The 23,475-nt window shown below is 38.0% G+C and overlaps 1 protein-coding gene across 1 annotated transcript in view; it reads left to right on the top strand.

The window, feature by feature from the left end:
- ACTR3 (ARP3 actin related protein 3 homolog) overlaps nt 1–17,882 on the top strand; it is a 30,100-nt gene extending 12,218 nt beyond the window's left edge. The window contains exons 2-12 of the mRNA XM_027679087.1: nt 3,194–3,249; nt 7,468–7,592; nt 8,117–8,227; nt 9,183–9,278; nt 10,420–10,527; nt 12,638–12,781; nt 13,503–13,676; nt 14,058–14,150; nt 14,598–14,723; nt 16,475–16,558; nt 16,962–17,882. Coding sequence (XP_027534888.1) covers nt 3,194–3,249; nt 7,468–7,592; nt 8,117–8,227; nt 9,183–9,278; nt 10,420–10,527; nt 12,638–12,781; nt 13,503–13,676; nt 14,058–14,150; nt 14,598–14,723; nt 16,475–16,558; nt 16,962–17,057 — 1,213 coding nt within the window. The 3' untranslated portion in view covers nt 17,058–17,882. The remainder of the gene's footprint in view (nt 1–3,193; nt 3,250–7,467; nt 7,593–8,116; nt 8,228–9,182; nt 9,279–10,419; nt 10,528–12,637; nt 12,782–13,502; nt 13,677–14,057; nt 14,151–14,597; nt 14,724–16,474; nt 16,559–16,961) is intronic.
- Nucleotides 17,883–23,475: the final 5,593 nt, after the last annotated feature.

The raw sequence follows: 23,475 nt of genomic DNA, 5'->3' as shown, positions 1-23,475 counted from the left end.
GGAGAAATAAAGGAAACCATCTGAACAATCAAGGTTAAATTCAGGTTTTCACCTCTGGGATTTTGTAAATCAGTTCTGTGTTACAGATTTTAATAGAAATCTGCTTATACCTTTATACTCACATGTACAGTGCCTTACACTCTTACTGCTGAGTACCCCAAATTCAGTGTGGGAAAGCTGAATCTGAGGTTCCTTAAATGAAATGTGCCTGCCTGTCTCTGTGGAAGTCCGTTCTGCCACTCTTCAGTGCTATGCTGCAAGCAAGACAAGCCAGGATTTACTGGAAAACTGTGATCTAATATTGGCACTGCCTTATGATATCTTAAATATCAGGATTTTTTTCTGTACTGGCAGTGATTGCAGCTCTGAGAAGACGGGGTGTGCCTTGTTCCCCTGTGAATCATACTTTAGTCAGACACACATTGCCATGTATGAACTGCCTGTGGAAACTGTACTTTGTGGAATCTGGATTGCCTCCGGTATTTTTTTTCATGTGATTTAGATATGTACTTCCAGTGATAGAATTGATCTGATTAGTCTGAATAAAGCCTCATCTTTGCAAGTTAATTTGTAAAGAACCCCATTGTTACTAGATTGTGCATTTGGAGAACTGAAAGTTTTTATCAGCTGTTAATCAGTTTTAAGTTACCTTTTGTCTCACCTATCACATGTTTAGACTCCATTTTGACTCAAGTATCTCTATATGTGTTTAGTTATGAAAATCAGGCTTAGTCTTTATTGTGCCACTGTCCAGAGCCTGGAGTTCTCAGTCTCCATGGGAGCACTGCAGCAGAGTGGATGTGCCCTCAGGCCTGAGGAGCCTGAGGGAGCAGTGGGTCCTTCCCTGACCCCTGGGCAAGCAGTGGTGGCATTCCGGATGCGGAAGGGAGTGTGGCAAGAAAGTCTTGGCACACTGGAGATGTGAAACATTGTGTTGGAGACTACAGTGGAGACTTGCTGATAAAATGCTTTGATATTCAGAGACCAGAAGTCATGCAGATTTTCCCCCCTTTTTTCTTTTTTTTGGAAGTCTAAAAATGCACTACTTTTTTTTTCATGAGTCAGTAGTACACTTCTTGCTGAGTAGGGCATAGCATTTTTATATATGCTGATTTTATGTCTGAATAGAGTCCTTTTATGTAAAATGCATCTTTCATGTGACTGTTTTTCTTTCAGTCTGCTGGCTGTGTGTGTGCTGGGCAGATTCCCACCCACAAGCAACTAGGCTGCCTGTTACCTGCAACAGTTTAGCTTTTGCTTTCTTTGAAATAGTGAGTTTAATGATCAAACAGTTTTAACTTTTTTTGCTTGTTAAGGCACTTCTAATCTAGTTGTAGGTTTATGTAGTCATCAGGTTCCAAAGTTCTTGTGTAGATTTAGCTTTAAAATCTACATGCCACAGTTTTGGTTTGCAGGGAAGGTAGAGGGAGTGAGTCAGTATTTGATGGTTTTCTTAATTGTGGCACTAAAAACCTCTTAAAACGCTCTAGATACAGTGATCAGTTTTACTCTGCATTGTAGGTTTGAAGCATCAGTTGGTGGAATTCTTGGCATTTCTTTGGGGAACTAGATATTTAAGAAGAAAATTAAAACCAAACTTGTGTGCAAAATCTGAGTTGCATGTCCTGAGTTGAGGCACATACAGTGCCTAATGGTGCTATCTTCATGAGATTTGAAGTTCTTTCTGGTATTTAGGGTTTTTTTTTTCTTTCCCGTTATTTATTTTCTTTTGCCTGTGAAGTTTTTTTTTTTTTTTTCAATAAATGTTCCTGTTGGTAATAAGTCAGGTTTTTTTGCATGGTTACTCCCAGCTGTTACTTTCTGTTCCACACAAGATCAGGTTTACAGTTTCAAAAATACATCTCTGGCGAAGCATTTTTGGTGTCAGATGAGGTCCTGTGTTAATGATTTTGCTATTTGGAAAGAAATACACCTTCCTGCTGAGGATATGTGTCTCTTGGCCCAGCACTGATGAGAGCCATTAGTGTCAGTGATAGAAATTTGTGTGGGTGTTGTGTGTGGGCACGTGCACAAGTTGCTCACGGCTTCATGAGTGGCATCACAGCAGAACCTTCTGCAGCAGCACCCCTCTTCCAGCCTGGGAAACCCAACTTCTTGCTGTATTTGTTGCCAGGCATTTTGCTGTGTTATTGTCAGAAATTTATGGCTTGTTAAAGTTAGTCCTGCCCTACACCTCCTAACATATTCCAGTTTTATGTCAGAGTGCTGAAAACTGTAGAGGTGCTACTACAGTGCTCTGTGCTTTTGCTGATGGTGCTAATTTAGTTAGTGCAGCTGTCTGATTGTACACAGAAAATGAGAACTTGTCATGTCTGTGTTGGTTAAAAACATGTAGGTAGACTCTAACTCTGAAGTTAGAGCAGTGCATTTTGGTCTGCATGTTTTAGAGTTTGCTTATGCTATTGGTAACTCTTTGGAAAAATTTTAGCAGCTGGATTGTTTAGTACCCTGAGTTTTGTAGTTACTTTTCATGAATACTTTGTTAATTTCTTCAGTTGTCTTATATCGTGACAATGAAGATGATGTATATATCCACAGCTTGTTCTGGAAATTGGGTGGGTGAAGGCATGTAGTTATTTTCCTCTTGCTTTCTTAACTTATTAGACACATTTTAACACTTTCTCATTTGTTAAATGGAATGTCTTTTGCTACTACTTGTCATTTTCAGCTGTCAGTACTTGCCACCTACAGTAGCCCATCTTGGGAAATCCATGTGATGTGATGATGGCCAGCCCTGCCACATGCCCAGCTGGCAGTCCATGGACAGAGGAGCTTTTTCCCCCATAGTTAGCAGTTACAAAACACTTCTACCATTAATATTTATAGTATGAAAATATTTCTATAGAAATGCTAACTGCTGAGCAGCGAGGAACTGCTCTGACAAAGTTATACTCCTAAGCAGTGATAAATTGAATTACATACTTTGTATTCTTTAGTAAAATTTTACTACAGTAGAAGGTGGCAGTGATGCTTGATCTGTGGTAGGGAACATTGTTTTACACTTTAAAATAGAGTTATTATTTTGCCTGGGTTTTTTTTGTTTCTTTGTTTTTAAAGGAAAATCAGTGGATCTATCTGATAAGGGAAGAGGGGTCTGTTCATTAAAAAGGGAAGTATCCTTGGTGTTTGTGTTATTGAATATTATAACCTAATCCTTTTTTTGCCTCAACAGGTATACAAAGCTTGGATATGCGGGTAATACTGAACCCCAGTTCATTATTCCTTCATGTAAGTATTTGTTACTTGTGTATGAATGCCAAAGTTACTCTTGGAGTTTTTGTAACGTGCTTGTTTTTATGTTTTGGGTTTTTTTACATAGCAACTTGAGAAGACATCTGAGAGATGACACAGAGTAATAATAGCGTGGCTCTGTTCTGTTTTGCTGTGGATACTCAGTGTAGAAAGATACATTGACTAAGAAAGGATACTAACACTTGAAGTTAATTTGTTGGAAATTGAATTCATGTTAAAATCCAGTAGCACGGCTGTATTTACTTTTTAGAAGGTTCTTGCCCTGTTAGTGATTTATCTGGTAAAACTTTAGCTAATTGTAAATATAGAAAAAATTCAAAATTGTATGGTTTAATATTTTTAGGGTTTAAAGTGTTACACTTCCAGGTGTTTGTCAATATTACAGTGGTGTTAATTTACTATGTTTTGCAAACAGAACAAGAAAACATTTCCATTTTTTCCCTATGCAGAACAGCTTATTTATTCACTCCCTGTTTTCTGAACTGTTTCTCCCACTTAAAGTGATACAGTTCTACTCTAGAGTGGAGCTCACTCAGCTTCCTTTAGAAATGCTTCACCTTTTGACCCCCTACACCACTTGGCAGTTTGTCATTGTTCATCGTGCCAAAGTAATCGCGTATTACATCCTGGTAAAAAAGGAGTAATTAGCACACCCAGTTTCCTTGTAAATACAACAGGAAGAGAGCTGGAACTAATACTGCTTCAGCACAGCCACCGTAAAATAGAACTTGGTAGTTCTGGCTCTGTGTTAATTTTTCTAGGAAACATACTTCAAAAAGCAATTTCCATGGAAAGCTAAGGCTGATTCATTTACTTGTATGAGAACAGGAGAATCCATTAACAGAATCTTTTAAATGTCTTCTGCTTTGGCTTTTAATATGTAGTTTTTAGTTTGTTTGGTTTTCTACACTAACTTCATTTGGTTTATCTCAGTGATGTATAAAACATGCTACAGTTTTGCTGTTCACACAAAAATTTTAACATTAGATTAAAAAGTTTACTGAAACCCTCTTATATTTCTCTTTAAACTTCTTAGCAGTCATTAAGTTGTAAATGGCGAAATGATTATTTAATTTCAAATAAATAGAGTTTTTATACTTTTTCTGCATCTTCAGATTTGACTTATTTAATTTTAAAATCACTTTCTTGTTCCAAAAATGGAGACGAAATATCATGACATTTTAAACAAATTTGGGAATGAAATGACCTGTCAGATCATTAAGCAGAGAAATTTATACAACAGTAATGCTGTTAAAATAGAAGAGAAAGGGAGGAAATGAGATTTTTTTGACAGCTTTTTGATCTAGTGTGGTGTATTTAAAAACGGATGCTCAGTTTAGAAGCTTCTAGAGCTGAAATGATCCTTGACTGTAATTCTGTTAGTAAAAAAGGCCTTTTTCTCATGTGTACTGCAACACAAGTTAGATAATTACACTGACTGCGTGAGTTTGTGTTAATCCTCTGCCTCGAACAAAATAGAAGAGCACTGGTGTAATCCACATTAGAGAAATGAAAATAGAGTACAACAGTTCCTAGTTTCAAAGTGAAATGTTCCAAATATTGTGGATGTCTTCAAAGCACATTGGTGTCTTTAATTTCCTTAATATTATCCCCAGTGGAAAAATGGTTTGGTTTCTCCTTTGGCTTCCAGCAGTGGCAGTTGCTTTTTATCACTTTGGTTCTCTAAAATTAATGTTTGCTGTTAAACAGGTTGGAGCAGCATTCCTTCTACCTTGTTTCCTTGCAGCTTATCTTATTTACTCCTGCTCTTAAAAAATTTTTATCTCCTTATGCTGTGTTCTTGATTTAAATCTGAATATGCTTCTGTAGAGATGATAAATGCTTGCATGGAAAGTGAAGTAAATGAGGATATATTGGGCTGATTTTTTAAAAGAGACTTGGGTTCACTGCTTTCTTCCCTGGCTTATTTTTAGATCTTATATCATGAATTTTACTTGATTTTTATTCAGTTAATCAGGTTTTTCCCGCTGTATGTTAAAATAGGAGTCGGCATCTTTCCATTACCAAGTAGTTCCCTTGATTTGTCATCTGTTTATCTGTGATAGTTGATGGCCTTTTCTTTACCTTTAAAAGGAAAAACTGGCTTGAGTAGTGTTTCAGCACAAAAATTGATTTGATGCAAGTATGTTCTCTTTTTTCCTAAAAGCTCTTAATTCTTGTGCCAAGCAAACCAAAAGCAATGGCTCTGGGTACCCCTGGAGTGCTGCCTGTTCTCAGACACTGCAGTAACCCCAGCTCTGGTGTCAGCAAGGTTTATTTTCCTGTTTGTATTTTCAGGATATGATTCTTGATTCAGGTTGTTTGGTTCTAACTTCTGCCTTTCAGACTCAGGGTGAACAGGCTGGGCTCAAGGGCAGCAAAATATTGAGACCTGTCATGTTAGGCTTGTTAACAGAGTGAAACCACTTGGACTTGAGAGTGAATATAATCCTGTGGCAAGCGGGGGATTTTACTTGAAAATTCTTGAAGATAGCACACATCTGGACAGAAAAATTTCCCCAGATGTGCGAAATCTGTAATGATGACGTGAAAAGCATTTGTCAAGATTGTTTTTTCACTTGCAGCAAGCCTGGCCTTGCGACATCTTCCCCCCATTTTTAGCTTCTGCTTCCTATCTGTCCCCCCATGTTGTTTGGCTTTCTCCAGCCTTCTGCTTCCTCTCTGCTCTCCTGTAAGCAGCTACAGAAGTTGCAGTATGATTCAGTTTTCTTCCTGAAGAGCCCAAAATAATGACTTCTGTTTCATCCTGTTCAGTCTTTCACAACGTTCCACTTCTTAGTTTCTCTGGCTGCACAGCTCAGCTTGTGTTGCTCTCTCTGGGAAGAGAAGGGAGGAGGATAGGGAGCATCAGTGAACTCAGGGTGCTTTGGGTCCTAGCAGGCTGTTGTAGCTGTGCTGCCCTGTCTGGTGGGCTGGAGGCTGCAGCAGCTGATTTCATAACTTTAGGTTTTTATTGAGAGCAAACATAACTTCTTACCAAAGGTGAGAATTAGAAAAATGCTTCTACCATTGAAAGGGCTTTTGGAGCACAGCCTTTGACTAGTTGAGGCTGATATTAATGCTTCTCATATATATATATATATATATATATATATATGTATGTATGTATGTATGTATGAATTTCATGATTTGTGTAAAGGATTGTGTTTAAAGGCAATTAGTAAGACTTAAAAAAATACAGCAGATATTGCTGGTTCTGCAAACCTGGTAGCTGGTGGGGGGGTGATGCAGAAGATGAGCGAGAGGAACATCTGTGTTCCTGTGATATCTAATCACTGATCCCTCTTTCCAGGATACTGTATTTAGCCTTAGCCAGTATTTGTCTTATAAAAACTTATATTTGTTATCCTGGAAGGAATAAATTATCAAGAAAGAAGCTCTTAACTTTTGCCAGTTATTCCTTAGAGTGTCAGAGAGATTTATAGTCTTTCTTAATGAAATTTTCTATCTCATTCTTAAAAATAAGATAGGAGTAGGATTTAAAGGGAGACATTATACATAGACTTAGTGAAAATTTGTTTTAAAGCATCTAAAGATGCATTATGTGGTCATACAAATTTCTGTCCTTTTAAAAATGCTACTTTTATTTCTGTCCAGTTTTGTTTTTCTCTATGCCTTACATTTTCTCCTGCTTCTTCCTTCCTGCATTCTTTGTATGCTTTTTTGGTTTAGTTCCTATTCAGTCCCTTTCCCGTGCCATATCTCACTTTCATAGTACATCCAGAAATCAAATTGGTGCAAGTGAAATAAAACATCAATTTATATAAGACAATAGGTTTTCTTTCTTTTTATGCAGCTTCTGTAACAGCATTCCTTTTTAAAGAATAACAACGACAATAATAATGATTGTTGTGGGAGCGTGCAGAAAATTAGCACACTTGTTGAATAAAATGAGATCTGTAGGGATACTGTATTTTAGAGATTCTCTTTATATTTTATATTATTCCCTGATTGCACGTTGGTGTCTAACAATTGAATTTACATTTAGGTCTCAGTTATGTTAACTTTATAAATTATGTTCATCTGTGTTTGGAATTCAAGTTATGTGTATTTATTGTCCTTATGCTTGAAACAAAGGATAAATGCAATTAATGTGTCTATGTTTCAATGCTGGTTTTCTTTCTTTAGTTCAAGATTTATGATCTGCAATACTGTCTGTGTTCTCTGTTGAAGGTATTGCTATCAAAGAGTCAGCAAAAGTGGTCGATCAAGCACAAAGGAGGGTTTTGAAAGGTGTTGATGATTTAGACTTCTTTATTGGGGACGAAGCAATAGAAAAACCAACTTATGCAACCAAGGTATTAAAAGAAATGTTTAAAACCACTTTCTAACACATTGAGAAATCATTGCCTGTAACAGTAAACATCTTGAGAATGCTTTTTGGGTAACTTAGATACTTTTTTATCAACTCTATTTAAATGGTAATTAAATGGTATTGGTTTTGGTGACCTTCAGAAGCCTGTGGGAATTTGCAAGACAGTATGTGAATATATATTTCTTTTGAAGTGAAGGGAGGGCTGGGAGGATGTTAAGCAGAAATACTTCATTCTTTCATATTCCTTAGCAACTTCTGTCAGCAGCATCAGAGTTGCGATGCTGGGCTGGGCGGAACTTTTGGTTTATTTTGTGCCACCATTCTCTTGTACTGAGAAAAATGCGATGTGTTGTCTCTGCTGTTCATGGTTGGAATCAGAATTTTTCATAGGTGTCACATCAAAATAGGGAGAACCTAAAGCAAGGTTTCTTGCATGTTTAGATGATACTGCAGCTGAAAACTGTTGATAAATGATTTCAATTATAATTTGATATTTTTCTGCAACAGTGGCCTATCCGCCATGGTATAGTTGAAGACTGGGACTTGATGGAGAGGTTTATGGAGCAAGTAATCTTTAAATATCTAAGGGCAGAACCCGAGGATCATTATTTTCTTTTGGTAAGTAGAATTATGTCCTACATAAGAAATCGTATATGACTAATAAGAATGTGCTGACTTTTGTAAATTCTTAAATATAAATATGCATACTGTGAAAAGTGAAGTAAATCAATTACCTGGAACTTTCTTGACCTGGCTTATCCCATCCTGGTTCTTTAATTTTTCTAAAAATGTCAGAGTGTCTGAACTGCAAACATTTTTCTGTTCTCTTCTTGTTTCCCTCCAAATTGTGTCTGTTTCATCAGTTTCTTTTCTTTTGCTTCTGCACTGAATTCAATGATCTCAAGTCTACATTTTTGAGGGAAAAAAAAAATTTGTTTAGATTTTACACAACTGCAATTACTTTGTTTTTACAGTGCTGCCATCTGGATGATGTATCTAGAGAGTGAATTTTGGGATTTTTTTTTCTGTGAAATTGGAATGATTGACTGTCATATTTGGGCAGATTTGATCTAAATTAAGGTCAATGTTCAAATCTTCATGGCATATTTGTATGTTGTTGCCAGCTTCTCGCACTTGAGTACTTTTCTACAGCTGAGCATATCAACTTGCTTTGTAGTAATTGCCTTCTGAAGGAAAACAGCTCTTTTCACTGAGAAAGTTTAAAAATTGTCATTTTTAAAGTGTGCTAAACTGCATCTTTTGACATAGTTTGATTGATAGTCCTTGATTCTTTCAAGTGAAATCAAAAGTTGTAATGAGCTAAGCAACTCACAAAGGGGGCCTTCTATATAAATTCTTAAGCAGTAATTACAGTAATGTTTTTATTGCACTTCTGTTTTTCTTTCTTTTAATGCAATTTGCATAAATTCTTAAGCACCCTCTGCATGTTACTATTTTTACATTCTATTGTTGTTGTTGAATGACTCATATTTCAAAACTTATGATTTGGTGGTTGGTTTTTTTTCAAAGTCAAGTGTTTGGTAAAAACTTGGGTTTTTTTTTTGTCTCACAGACTGAGCCTCCATTAAATACTCCAGAAAATAGAGAATATACTGCTGAAATCATGTTTGAATCTTTCAACGTTCCAGGGCTATATATTGCTGTTCAGGTAAGGGCAGGACTGTTGAAAGTTAGGGCTACAGTATTTCTCCTTGGGCTAAAATTAATTTCCTGTTTGGAATAATTTTATGTTTTTCTGGTTAGCAGTTCCACCACTGCGTGTTTGATATGCATTGGTTCTCTGGTCAGTTAGCTGGGTACTGTTCTTCTGTTACTTCTGTAAGGCTTCTAAGCAGTGGAGTATAATATCTGTTGCATCAGAAATAAATAAAAAAACACACTACATCATAATAATTGTATTAATCCAAGAATTTAATCCTTCTCTATATGAAGTAACAAAAGAAGATGTTTGAGCATGGCTAAAAAAGGATCAGGCAGGATTCAAAAACTACATTTCTACAGCTTCTTTTTTCTAAGCTATTTGTAAACATTGATATGGTCTGGAGCTGGCTCCCCGCCAAGTCTCCAAACCTTACCACAAGAAGTCGTCCCCCCCCAAACCAAGGGAGAAAAGGGGGAAAAAACCCAAAAGAACCGAAAACAAGAGAGAGACAAAGCAATATATATATAAATATATTTACACTTATATTACAGTTATGTACAGTTGAAATATATATACAATTTCACAGGGAAAAGGGAAAGGGGAAGGGAAGAACAAAAACCAAAATTATATATCTATCTATCTATCTATCTATATATATATATCCTGATCAGTAGCCTAAGGTCTATCAACTAAAAGAATTAGCAAAGAATATCTTACTACTCTCCTTGGGACAATGGAGAGTCACGCTGGAGCGACTGCCGGCAGCCTCTGCCTCCCAAGGTCGACAAGGCCTTACCAGGCCTCACTCTCCAAGCCGACAGACTCAACAGCAGGGAGATCTGCACCTCCAAAGCCGCCGGAAGGAAAAAGAGAACGAAGGCGTCTCCTCCTTTCTTCTTATACCCCATCTTACGTAAAAATCGTAGGGAATACCGGGTAAATCTGGGCACTTCCTTGGTTACAAGCTGGTCACCAAGGAAGGCCTAGGCCAAACTACCACATATTTAATAATATTATTAAATCAGTTTCCATGCTGTAAATTACCATGAGGGTGTCAGTCTGGGTGTTCTTGGGAGAGCTGATGTAAAGTGGGATCTGCAATACAGTGGTTTTACTAAGATTTGGCTTTGATGTGTGTTTTTCCTAGGCTGTCCTTGCCTTAGCTGCATCTTGGACGTCAAGACAAGTAGGAGAACGAACGCTGACTGGCACAGTTATAGACAGTGGGGATGGTGTCACTCACGTTATTCCTGTGGTAAGTGTGCTTCAAAACTACAGAAACAATTAACTGGAGAACAGTTTGTCCTGTAAGTTCTCCGAGGTATACACCTACACAGACTAAAGTATAGCTAGGAATCTTCAAAAATATGCAGGGGATAATTTCCAGGGTTGTGGGTGTGAGCTTTGGTTTGTTTTGTAGTGCAGAAACTCTTGAAGAACACCCTGAATTTGTCAAGGCATATTGTCTTTCAGTGGCTTACCTTAAAAAAGGTGATTTGCCAAGGCCGTGCCAAGTGATGGATGAAATTATATTGCTTTAGCACATCTCCAATTTGCTTTGCTGGTGAGAGTGCATATGCTCTTTACAACAGTCAGTTCCAAAAATTCGGAAACTTTTTTTCATTTGACTCAGTCAATTTTTTTATGAAATAGAAATAATGGGAAGTATTTGAGGGTAGATGTAGTATTGGTTACAGTTTTTCTCCATCTGCTGCCCAGTGTTTTGTCGTATGCCGTGATGCATCAGCAAAAAAAAAGTTCCTGCCTGACTGAAAAAAAGCAACCCTCAAGGTTAATTAATGTTAAATATCTGTTCCAATATGTCAAGTTGCTAAAAGCAAAAACTTATACCACTGTGTAATGTTTTATTAAATATTGAACACTTACAGCTGCAGTTTCTTCACTGTCAAATTATTGCTTTTACTGCAGGTATGGATTTCCTTTTACAAAACTACATATTTGAAATTTTATAATTTGAATATTTAATAGTGAGCTTTGTTTCAAGTGGCTGGTTATAGATTTCTGCCCATCTTTCCTTGGGAAGTTAATTCATGTCTACATACCAAATGCGTTTTTTCAAAATGAGGTTAGGTTGTAGTTTTTAAGACAAAAATCTATACAAAGCTTTATCATGCCATAGTAACATCATTTCTTTAAAATTCTTTGTTATAACAAATAGTAGCATTGGTGGTGATCAAACATATGCTGTCAGCAATTTCTTATTAATTTTGGTGGAATATAGTGACTAAATCTTTGTTCAGACTGTTCATCCAAGATGGCATATTTTTAATAAGACTTAGGAGACAACTGACACTTCAGACCTTCTATAGGTAAACTTTCAAAATTATACTTCAAAATTCTGCTTAAAAGAGTTGAACTCTTCCTGATTTTTGGGTTTAGGTTTTTTTTTTCTGATTAAAATAAGAGTAGGTATTCCATCTCCCTTGGAAGCATTAAGCTCCTTTGCAGAATGCCATTTGCTTGATTTCTGGAATTTTTAAACATGTTGAACAAATTGTCAACAGTGGTCTATCACTTTTATTATATATAGATAAAGAGGAATTAGCAAACACTTCTCTGTACTGAAGCTAACAATAGTGGTACATGTTTTTATGACTTTATTATTTTCTAGGTTAGTAAGAATTTTTTGTATGAATGTAAGGTGTGTGTATATAGGAAAATTTAAGCATTTAATATCAGTATGGTACCTGGATTCATCTGTTTGGATATAGCAGGTCTGGTAAGATTGAAGGTCAGTCTTTGAAACTTGGTTTCTGTGTTTAGAACAGGTAATTTTAATGCCTTGATACTGGTCCTCAGGACAAGTGTGACTTGCAAGGGTAGGCTGATGGATGAGTACGGGCCAGTCTGATGTTCTAAGCAGTCTCAATTGCTGTGCTGAAATGATGCGTTTTCTCCCTGCTTTCAGAAAATTAATTTTGGTTCATGTGGATTGTAACGCCTTACATCAGTGGCTGTGACTGCAGGGCCACATCATTTATTCTAAAATAATATTTCATGAAAAAGGTTCCTTGACCTTTTTGGTAAGAGTAACCTCATTTTGAAGAGGAAATAAAGGCCAAGGAATAGTGAGTATAGCCATTTGTCTGCCTTATGTACTGTAGTGACCTTTCTGTTCCTCCTAACCTTGTAAGAATTGTGAACCAATGCAATGCAAAGTTAAATAAGGCTATATTGTGAAGAATTGGTCTTGTGGTAATTAAATAAACCAGTCCTAAGGGGCTTAAGCCTCACAGTCACAGGTAGTGAATGAGAGTTTAGACTCCATGTCTTTCTCTTTCCCTCCTGAGCTTTGTTGACAGGAGTTCTTATCAGTGTGTTTCTCCCATTAATTTTATTCACAGGCTGAAGGATACGTGATTGGCAGCTGTATCAAACACATTCCAATTGCAGGGCGAGATATAACATACTTCATTCAGCAGCTGCTGAGGGAGCGAGAAGTAGGAATTCCTCCTGAACAATCCTTGGAAACAGCTAAAGCAGTGAAGGTAATACAAACATTGCAGACATTAAGGTTATTTTAGATCAGAGCCTGATATCTGTTTTGAAAATGCAATAATATCTCAATTATTATCTTTCTGTTTTTAAATGATATAAAAATGTCTAAATGTAATAACATGAAATAGCTTAAACTTAAGATATGCAGTTGGGTTATACTCAGTTTGGCCTAGAATTTCACTCTTGGCTTGTAGTCTCCCCTTTCTCCTCCCCTCTGTTATCATTATTACTGTTGTTATTATTCTTGTTACTGTGGTTATTGTGATATTCCATAGCATTTGCTCTCGGTGGGATGTGTAATGCAAAGAGCTGTAATTACTGTTTTTCTGAATGTTGATATGTTCTTTTTTGTAGTACAAAGCTCTTCTGAAAGACATTCAGCTTAAAGTACACTTAAACTTTGTTTCTATAGCAGTTCTTCAAAGTACTTTAGAATTAATTTCTCACAATCATAGAAGTTCAGAGGAAAAGCAGAAGAAGAGTAATTTAGCTCAGCAAGAGCTTTCAGTGCTGCACGGAAGTGATGTGTACTAGCACAGCCATTATCTACCTGTGTACAGGAAATGTCAGTCCAGCTGTTTTGAGGCCTATTCTTTATCTGCCAGTTTAATACTTATTCTTAAAAGTTTGAGTTGCTGCACTTCTAAAAATTTCACAGCAGGTTCTCTGCTATACTTTGGGTACTTCTAACTGTACATATTCATTTTTCAGGAGCGCTTTAGTTACGTTTGCCCTGACTTAGTAAAAGAATTTAACAAGTATGACACAGATGGTACAAAGTGGATTAAACAGTATACTGGAATTAATGCTATCTCAAAGAAAGAGTTTACCATTGATGTTGGCTATGAGAGATTCCTGGGGCCAGAGATTTTCTTTCATCCTGAGGTAAGTCTGTTTGAATTGTCTACGCTTTCTGTTTTAAGTGCATTTTGGATGATAGCATATAAATTCTATTTGCAGCCTTGTAAAGAAGTTGTTGTCCTGGCTTATATTTCTTCTTATTTATGAATTTATTTCTATATTTATTATAAGTCAGCATGACTTTGATTCTTGATTGCTACTCATCTTTATACAACTTCAGGTTGATACATAAAGCACTTAAAAATGGCAGCAAAAATATCTAACGTAACTATTTCCATTGTTAGTTTTCACGACATCTAGTATGAAAGTATGGTTCTTTTCTTCCCTTTTTTTCTTTTCTTTTCTTCTCCTTTGCAGTATGTGGCCCTCCACATTGATGTGCCTTAATTTTATTCTTGTTTGTAGTTTGCTAATCCCGACTTTACACAACCAATCTCAGAAGTAGTAGATGAAGTTATTCAAAATTGTCCCATTGATGTTAGACGTCCTCTATATAAGGTCAGTAGCTATAATGCATTTTTTTAATACTTGTTTTAGATTAATTGTGCTTTATATAGAAATACATATTTGAAACTCTGACACACACCAAACAATAAAATTAACCATTTTTGTAGAAAGTAATCCAATATGCAGTTCAGTAAGTTGTTCACTTACATTTTTTCAGAATGTGGTGTTTCATTAGGGAAACAGAAATATGAGCAAAAGTGGTGAGATGTAAAAAGATATAAATGGATTTTAAAGCACAGCCAATTTTAATGTGAAAAACTCTTTGTGAATTCGTATTCTGTCATACTTAAGTGTTAAATAATTTAAATCTTACAGTAAAAGCATACCTGCTAACTGGAGCTTTAAAAAATATATTTAGATGCTTAGAATTCAGCAACTGGATAAAATTGGAGACTCACATTTTCAGAAGTGATTAACAATTTTTGTTACTCAAAACAGAATATTGTCCTCTCTGGAGGCTCAACCATGTTCAGGGACTTCGGTCGCCGTTTACAGCGAGACTTGAAAAGGACTGTTGATGCCAGACTGAAACTTAGTGAAGAACTTAGTGGTGGCAGACTGAAGGTTAGTTGGTGCAGCCAATGCATTTAACAAGCATCTGTCTGTCCCCTGTTACCTGGAAAACATGCAAATGACATATTGCAGTGATGATGTTCTTTGAAATGTCTTTATTTTCAAATGAAGTTCTTACAGAACCTCTTCAGAGATTTGTGTACTACACCTGTTACATATTGGCAGTTGGTCAGTCCCCAGCTTTCTTTGTGCTTACTGCATGAAGTAAGATGATTAGTTACAAATCATTCTCAGTCTTTTGAACTTAAACATAAGAGAGATGAAACAAGCTCATTGTTGAGCCACCAGGATAGTCAGGAGCACTTGTCCTGTGAGGAAAGGCTGAGGGACCCTTGTTTAGAGAAAGGAAGGCTTTGGGACTCCTAATTAACCAGCACCTCGGTAAATTTGGGAAGATTATTGATAAAGTGCGACCAGGCCCTCAACAGTGCTGAGTGGTGGGTGTATGAGAGGCAACAGATGAATAGAAACAAGAGATTCTACCTGGATAAAAGGAAAAACTTTTCCATTGTGGGGAAAATGGGCATTGGAACAACCTTCCCAGAGAGGTTGTGCAGTCTCCATCCTTGGAGGTTTTTGAGGTTCAAATGGATAAAACTGTGAATACCTTCCTCTGACCTTGCAGTTGACCCTGCTTTGAGCAGGAGGACAAACTAGAGACATTCTGAGGTCCCTTGCCACCTAAAATTCTGAGGTCCCTTCCCACCTAAGTTATCTTATGATCCTGTGACTTCATGTTTTCACTAAACTGCATAATCCTTAATTCATGTTCTTTCCCCTTCAGACCTCTGATCTAACTTTTACATTTGTCTGTTGACTCTGTATACCAGGAGAGAAAAAAAAATTGTGCTTTTAAAGCAAAATTGATTTCCTCACTTATTTTTTAGTAGTAATCTGGCTAAACAATCCCTTAAACCCCTACTAAGCTTCTTAATATGCCATGTAGACAACTCTGAAATTTCAGTTACACGTGGTTCTCTAGTCCAAGTAACCTTGTTTATTCTCAGTTCTCCTTACTAGACTGGACTTTACTAGACAGGAAATCTGATGTCATTATTCTTCAGAGTACCAGGCATGGCAAGCAGTTACTCACTGCCTTGAATTTTGCAAATGTGTTGCAGGCCATTTTTAGATACTGTTTCAAATTCCAGCAGGTTGTTCTGAAACAAATTCTGAAACTGTTATGTTCACTGCCATTTTTTATAAACACAAGTAAGGAATGAAGGTTTATGTGGATTTGGAGGGAAAGAGAATGGCTGACTGGAATGAGTGTTTTAGTTTAGAAAAGCGTGACTACCACTGCACTGGTTCTAGGTAAACTTTTAATCTGCAACTGATGCTTTGTTAGAATAATAATGTGAAACTTAAAAATTGTCTTTCTAAGGTGTGTTTCTTTGAATGGGCTGGGTAGTATGGATATATGCTTACAACTGCATAAATAAATAGTCCATCAAGAAATTCAGCAGAAAATAGAGTGTGAAAAAAAATTGGTGTGAATGCAAGTATCTCTTTATGTCTGATAAAGGAGGTAACTGGTGATCTGTAAGCAACAGCTGCTTCTTATTCTGGGTTGTACAAGAGAAAATTTGATGCTGTAATTGTAAATTTACATACACAGCATTTAAGAAAATACTAATTTGTGGAAAGTAAGCTTGGTAGATACACTTCTTTAAAAATAGATCTAGTTTTTACCAACAAAAGTGACTTTTAATCTTTCTTTTCTCCCCTCTTACTTTCTATAGCCTAAGCCCATTGATGTACAAGTCATCACACACCATATGCAGAGATATGCAGTTTGGTTTGGAGGATCAATGCTGGCTTCCACAGTAAGTTACCCGTAAAGCTGAGCATGTTTGAACCATTCTGACTAAGCTTTTGGAGTTCTCATCTCCCCTGCATTTCATATTAAATGCAGTTGGGGGATTTCTGATAGGCCTCAGGTAGCAAATACACCCTCCTTGCCCTCTCTGAAGTTTTTGTGTTAGACTTTAAAGTTTGAAAGAGCAGATTAAAGCCAAAGTACAGCTTTATGTGAGTTGTTAAATAGTGCATTTTATTTTTGTGGCAGAACACATTTCCATTGGTGTTTAGCCACACATAATGTATATTGATTTCAGGACTTCTAAGGTATCTGTATTTGTTTTTTTTTTCCAATGGCTACATAAAAGTTAATATTGTTCAAACAAGGTGTATAGACCATAGACTAATTTTTTTTCTTTCCTTTTGCAGCCTGAATTCTACCAAGTATGCCATACCAAAAAAGATTATGAAGAGATTGGTCCTAGCATCTGTCGTCACAACCCTGTGTTTGGAGTCATGTCTTAAAGCTGACCCTGGAGGGGTCAGGGATAGGGAAGTGGGGAGGAGGAAGAGTCTTTCTGATTACTTGTTTGTCTGATGGCTGGTATTAAGATAACAAACATGACTTGACAGTAAGAAAAAGACCAAACACAATTAAGCAGGATTATTTTAATAAGTGTCTCAACATGCGGATGTAGTGGAAAGCCAAAATGATCACATTTTTTCTTTAGATTGATTATTTGAACCTGTGCGTAACAAAACAAAAAAGTGGATTTTAGTTCTTTCTGTGCCCTGATATTTTGTATATTAATGAAGTATCCAAGATTTGATGGGATTTGATGGTGTGTAGATAGTCAGCTCTCTAATGCTTCCATTGCACCCTTTCATGGGTGCAATACAGGAGCTTGTTTATATTTCATACTTTTTTATACTTTGAGGAAAAAAAATATGAATTAAAGAAACTGTAATATTTGAGGAAAAATTTTACCAGTGACCAACTTGAAAGTAAATTAAAAAAAGAAAAAAAAGAGGAAAAAGTCATGACTCATGCAACTAGCTCTTGCAAATCATGACCAGTCTAAATCCTGGGTTCCATACAATGCGAGTGCTTTTGGAACTAAGAAGCTAGTATCTTGGATTAACCGATGCCTGCTAGTGCTTTCTGATTACTTGGTGCATTTTCATACTATCTCTTGCTTTAAAAAAAGAAAAAAAAAGTAAAGACGAGACTGTTGGACCAGTATTGCAGTTCTGTAGTGTCATTTCTAATTAAACCAAATAATCAGGTTATCAAAATTGGTGTATTTAAAGCCTAACACCATTCCAATAAAGGCACAAAATTTCTTTTTATGTTGGTGTCAGACTTGTTAATCTCATGAAGTGGGAAGTTCTGAGCATGGGTTCCTACATATCCACTGTGGCTTTTGAGGAGTAAGATTGGTCTGTGAGGTAGAGATTGTCATGTGCTTTGTGTAACTGAAGTGTGAGCATTTTAGAACTGCAGTTTGTGTGTTCAGCTAGATAGCACTTACCTATAGAAACCTAATGGCTCCTCCACTGTTAGGTTTGTTCATCTACTTTGTTCTGTAACTTTTTTCCCCACCACTTTCTTTCAGGTGGTGGCATACAGGAGTCAGCACTGCATTTTCAATCTCTGTGGTTTTTCTGCAAGAAAATACCATGTAGATAAAAATAAAATGAAAACAATCTCTTTCTCATTCTTTCTAGGAAGAACGCTTTATATAGTGAATTTCTGTTGATATTTCATGAAAGAAAACTCTTTAGACACTTGTGAGCACACAGATGTAGTTAAGGCTATTTACATAGAAGACCACAAGAGGGAGATCTGGTTTCTTCTGAATTGCAAAGATGCCTCAGATTTTTTCAGGGAAGCTTATCAATTGCCAGAGTTTCTGGTTGCTTCAAAGCTTGGTAAATGTGACTCCAAAACAAGGATAAATATGGGAAATTGTTTTTTACAGAAAGCACTGTAAAAATTTACATGCTGGAGTCAAACAGAACATGATCCAAACAAGAAATTGTTAAATAATTGTATTATGAGACTTTATTATTAACATCTTTCTATCAGTGTTACAGTTTTTTAGAGTTTTTCAAAAAGTCACTATTTGAATCATAGCTATTGACTGATTCATGTGGTAAGAAACACCAATAGTCAAATATGTGTAAAATAAAGAAGTTAATTTAAGCTGTGCTTTTCCAGCAGTCCTGGATCTGCAACTGTATCATGCTCTAGTGACTGGGGTTTTTGATATGCTGCAGTGCCTTGAAGATAGGGCAATTTTTTTTCTGTCTAGAAAGTAGAGCCTTAAAAGTTCACTTGAAAAGCTCAAGCTCCTGACAAGCAGGCACATAAGAGTAAGGAATTTTAAAGAAAAGGAGTGAATACCTATTCCTGTCACACCCAGCTGTATGTAGGTTGCTAGCATTATGTGCAAAGATGCACAGAATGTGTATCTTAGCTGAAGATAAGTACACTCTTAGCTGAAGGATGGCCCTGGTGTGTATTAGCTGAAAGCTGTAAGCAGGCAGCCCTAGATGTAATCATAGCTCTGGTTTGTGGATCTTTTGGAATAGAGATCAGGTGTGGTTTTCCCGTCATATTTGGGCCTCTCTTGCTGTGTATGGGATGAGCTGAGACAGTTGATGAAGAGGCTCCAGCAGAAATGAGTTGATGTGCAGGGGTGGGAGTTGTGGTGCAGATGATTGAGTGGTCACAGATGACTTGGGGAGACTCTGGGAGGTGCTCTGGGTGAGACTCTTAAAGCAAATGTGGTTTTCTACAGAGCCTTCACAGGCTATAAGGATTCCGGATGCCCTGGGCTTGGGTGCTGGGTGGATGTGCTTTGCAAACAGCTGCCAGGATTAGAGTGGTGGCATCCAAACATTCAGAATTTGGCTATGGTGGGTAAGGAGGAGGTGGGCTGTTCTCATGGACTGTGTGTCAGCTGGGCTCTTGCAGGATAGGGGAGGAATAGGGAAAGACAGTCTGCATCAGGAGGGAGCAGTGTCTGACGCAGGTCTGTTAGGGTGGGATTTTACAGAAATGCCTTCCTTAGAGCTGAGGAGCCCTCCAGAGCTGGACTGTGCATCTGGCACAGCCATAACTGGATGAGCAAATGGCTGGTATGTCAAGGGACGGAGCCAGGTCATGTGAGCTCTGTGATGGGAGGGAGAGTTGACGTGTCAGGCTGAGAGCAGGACCTGCTGCCAAGTGTAAAATAAGATGGTTTTTGCATTCCAGCTGTACTCAAGTACAAAAAGTGCAGGTACTACCAGGGTTTTCATCATGAATGCCATATGTTCAGGAGTAAGGCTGGGAGTTTCTTCCTGGGTTAAGGGATCCCTGCTGCCAAAATAAAAATAAATTAATAAAAATGATGCATCCCACGACAGTGTGGTTTTTGACACCTTTAGCACCGAACTCTTGATCCTGTGCCCAGAACTAGAAATCTGCTCTAAAGAGAAACTGTGTCTGTGTTGTCTCTCTGATGGACCTCAGCTCTTGGAAGAGGTGACATCTGCCCCAAGTGCTGAGAAGCAGCCCACGTGTTGCCTGACTTGCTCAGGTGAGATGTGTACAGTTTTATTTAGCTACCTGCACATGAATCGGGGATATAGGAGTTCAGTCTTTTGTTATACTTGTTCTAATATGTGTTCATCTTCCTGAGGCTCCAAGGAAGTTGCTTTAAACTTTTGTTAGTCATTTGTGTGGATGAAAATGGAGGAGAAAGCAGAAATACCCTTACATAGAAGTTAATTTGTTGTAGCTGTAAACTAAAATTATCTGAAGTTTCTCAGAGAATGAAGTAGCAGTGTTTTGCAATGTGTTTTCTATTTTTTTTTTTTAATACTGTAGAGATAATTTCAGAGAAGTTACACAGCCACAGCTGACTTCTGGTGCATTAAGGAACTAAAAAAATCTATGAGCAGCTCCTATTAATAACTTGGACTGCACAAAGAGTCATTAATACTTATACACACCAGACATAATACTCAATTACAGTCTTGTACGCTGGGAATAGCTCTCTGGCAATGGTTCACATGAGTGTTCTGCACCTGTAACACCGCATTTGAATCTGATCTACTGCTGGTGAGATGGAGAGGCTGAGCAGCCTGTGTGTAGGTCATCCCAGGTATTGTGTAAACCACACACTGTACAACATGAAGCACAGGTAATGTCAGAAAAACCCTCTGCTCTCCTGAAACTTGCACCTCCCATTGTTGTTCTGTGCTGGGAATGGACTTAAAGCATCCAAAAGGTTAATTGCAAAGGCAGTCATGTAAAAAAAAAAAAAAAAAAGATATTTTTCTTCTCCTAAGGCTCATCACTGGGGAGGTTACCTGAAGAAGGCAATTATCATTTGCCCCCCTGTAATTTAAATAAAGCTTGGAGTACAGAAAATAGACATGCAGAAATGTGAGATGGCAAAAAAACTATGTCGCCGTTTCTTATTAAATATTCCACAAAGTGACTGTGCTTGTTCTGTAATGAAAGATTTAATGGGACTGATGTCACAGAGCAGTTTTGTGGCCTGTTCATGAGACTGGTTGACAGAGCCCCTTGGGAAAGAGTCCTGAAGGGCAAAGAAGTCCAGGAAGGCTGGAAATCCTTCAAGAAGGAAGTCTGATTCAGAAGCAGACTGTTCCCATGTGCTGAAAGATGAGGTTGTCTTAAAGGCCTTTTCCAATCTAAATGATTCTATAACTCTGTAAAGGAGACTTATACTTTTGTTGTCCGGTGTCTGCCCAGTGACTTGGAGCAGTGCTCTTTTTGCATGGAAAATTGCAAGGAGCACTAAAAAGTTGCTGACTGGCCTGCCCAAACTTGGATCACTTTACTGTTCTCCAGGAGTTTGATTTTATTCCACTAGTCGAGGTAGGGCTCCAGGTTTAACCAGCTCGATGTGCTTAAAAACTTGTATTTTCATGCAGCTGAACTTGGAATTAATCAAAGGTCACTGCCAAGTCGGTTTAGGCTCATCTCTTCATTTTGTGAAAACATTTGTGACCAAACATTGAGGTATTGTTGGGATGAATGAGTTATTACTTGAAAAGCTGCCCGAAGGCGACTGCTGGGCAGGCTGAGCTGAGCGTGCTCCTGCTGCCAGCTGGAGGGGTAGGACTGTACAAGTCTGCCTGATATCCATGGCCTTTGCTGTGCAGGACAAACTTATGTGGCAGTAAAAGTAATAGAAATATGTTGTTAGCATCACTTTGTTTGTTTTTTTTTTTTTTCTGTAAATTTCCCTCAGAAAAGCAAAATGCTGGACTAATCAACTCCAAGTGCCAGTCACCCCGTTCTAGTATAAACCTGGAAGTTTCCTGTTTTAAACAGCAGAGATCCCAGCTCCCATGTGGATACTGCAGATGTCTCTTTCCTCTCTTAATATTTTTATCAAAAACTTGGTTACCAGAGGGAAGGTACAACCTGACCTGTGTTAGCTGCAGCTGTGCCTTACCCCCAGGAGAAGCGATGCCCTGTGTGTTTGGATGTATTGCTCCCTTGGAATCCCAATACCAGCACATAGATGGCAGTTTCTGGAATTTTGCTCTCACTACCCCAGCTGCTTTTTCCAGTGTTATATAGACTGTCTATGTTTCCTGGTAATTGTAGTGCATGTTACTTGTAGCTGTTTCGTCAGTGGTGTTACTCCAGCTGGAAAATGCCTTTCTGCATCTTTTCTGAAGCTGGACTAGAGGGAAACTTGTGAGTCATGTTTTGGATGAAGATTCAAGATGCTTTCTGAGATTTCTGTTTTACCACAGTGGTTTGGAAAGCTACCTTGTCTGCTCTGGTTCACAGTAGCACACAGAGTGGCTGTAGGTTTTTTTTCCCAAGGTTGTGGTGTTTTCAGTGTAAATGCTGGGGGGACACCCAGAGAATGCAACAGCAATGAGTTTGTAGGAGCTGAAGGCGTAGTGCTTGGTGTGGAACATTTAACACTGATACGGCTGAGACAAGTGTGTTTTTTTCTTCTTCTTTTAATGAATTAAAAGAAAGATCAAGAAAGGTGTATTGTTCAAAAGACAGACCAGCAGAGAAGCCATTTTCACTTCTCCAAAGCCCAGAAGTCAACCTGCTTCATGAGCATCCAGGACAAATCTCTTTTAACATCTAGTTGAAGTTGTTCCAATTTTTTAATAAATTTAAATGGAGCAGGGGTTTAAATACATCTCTCCTTCCCAGCTAACTGCCCTGGCTACTCAGCTGTGTAGAAAGTTTTCTCCCTGGTCCTGTTATTTGGGTGACGAATCCTAGGAGAAAGCTTACACCTCATGACTCACAGCCCAGGCTTGTATCTCCCTTGGTTTTGAACTGGGTGGATTTTACCAGTGACCTGGGGGCAACACCGTCTCTTTCTTCTGCCCTTCCCTGGCTGGTTGGGGTGAGCAGCTCCCTGCTCTGCTTGCTTACTTTGGGAGCCTCAGCTTGGCGCTGCCCACAGGGATGGACAAACTTGGGCAGATCCTTAGGGACTCAAATTCCCCCACAGAGCAGAATCTAAAAACTGCAAGAGCAGTAACAACTCAGGGTGAGGACTCCATTCACTGCTGCTGTCACTCCTCTGCTCGAGGTGTGAAACACCTCGGAGGCTTTGCTGAATCCTCGGCATGTTTGTGCTCTTCTTTGTTGGGGTGGTTTAGTGTGTTTTACTTGCTGAAAGGTTCCAAGTGTAGCTGGATTTAAGGGGTAAGTAAACACTGAGGTCAGATTAAAGTACATTGTCCTCTTGATCTCCTTTCACATGGAAATTCTGTAGACATGGGCTCAGTGCTCTGCAGTGTAGAGGCCTTGTGTCTTAAACCAGCTATTTTTAATGAGCTGATGTCTGAAATTTGGTGATTCGAGGCAATGACAATCTGGCTCTTTCCTGACCTGCGCTTGGTGCCCAGGGGAGGAGGAGTTCCTAAATTGGCTTCA

Source organism: Neopelma chrysocephalum, unplaced genomic scaffold, assembly GCF_003984885.1.
Source record: "Neopelma chrysocephalum unplaced genomic scaffold, ASM398488v2 Primary Assembly neopelma1_44, whole genome shotgun sequence".
NCBI classification, from domain to species: domain Eukaryota; kingdom Metazoa; phylum Chordata; class Aves; order Passeriformes; family Pipridae; genus Neopelma; species Neopelma chrysocephalum.
Note: the sequence above shows the minus strand (reverse complement) of the source record. Positions and strands in the feature narration are given on the sequence as shown.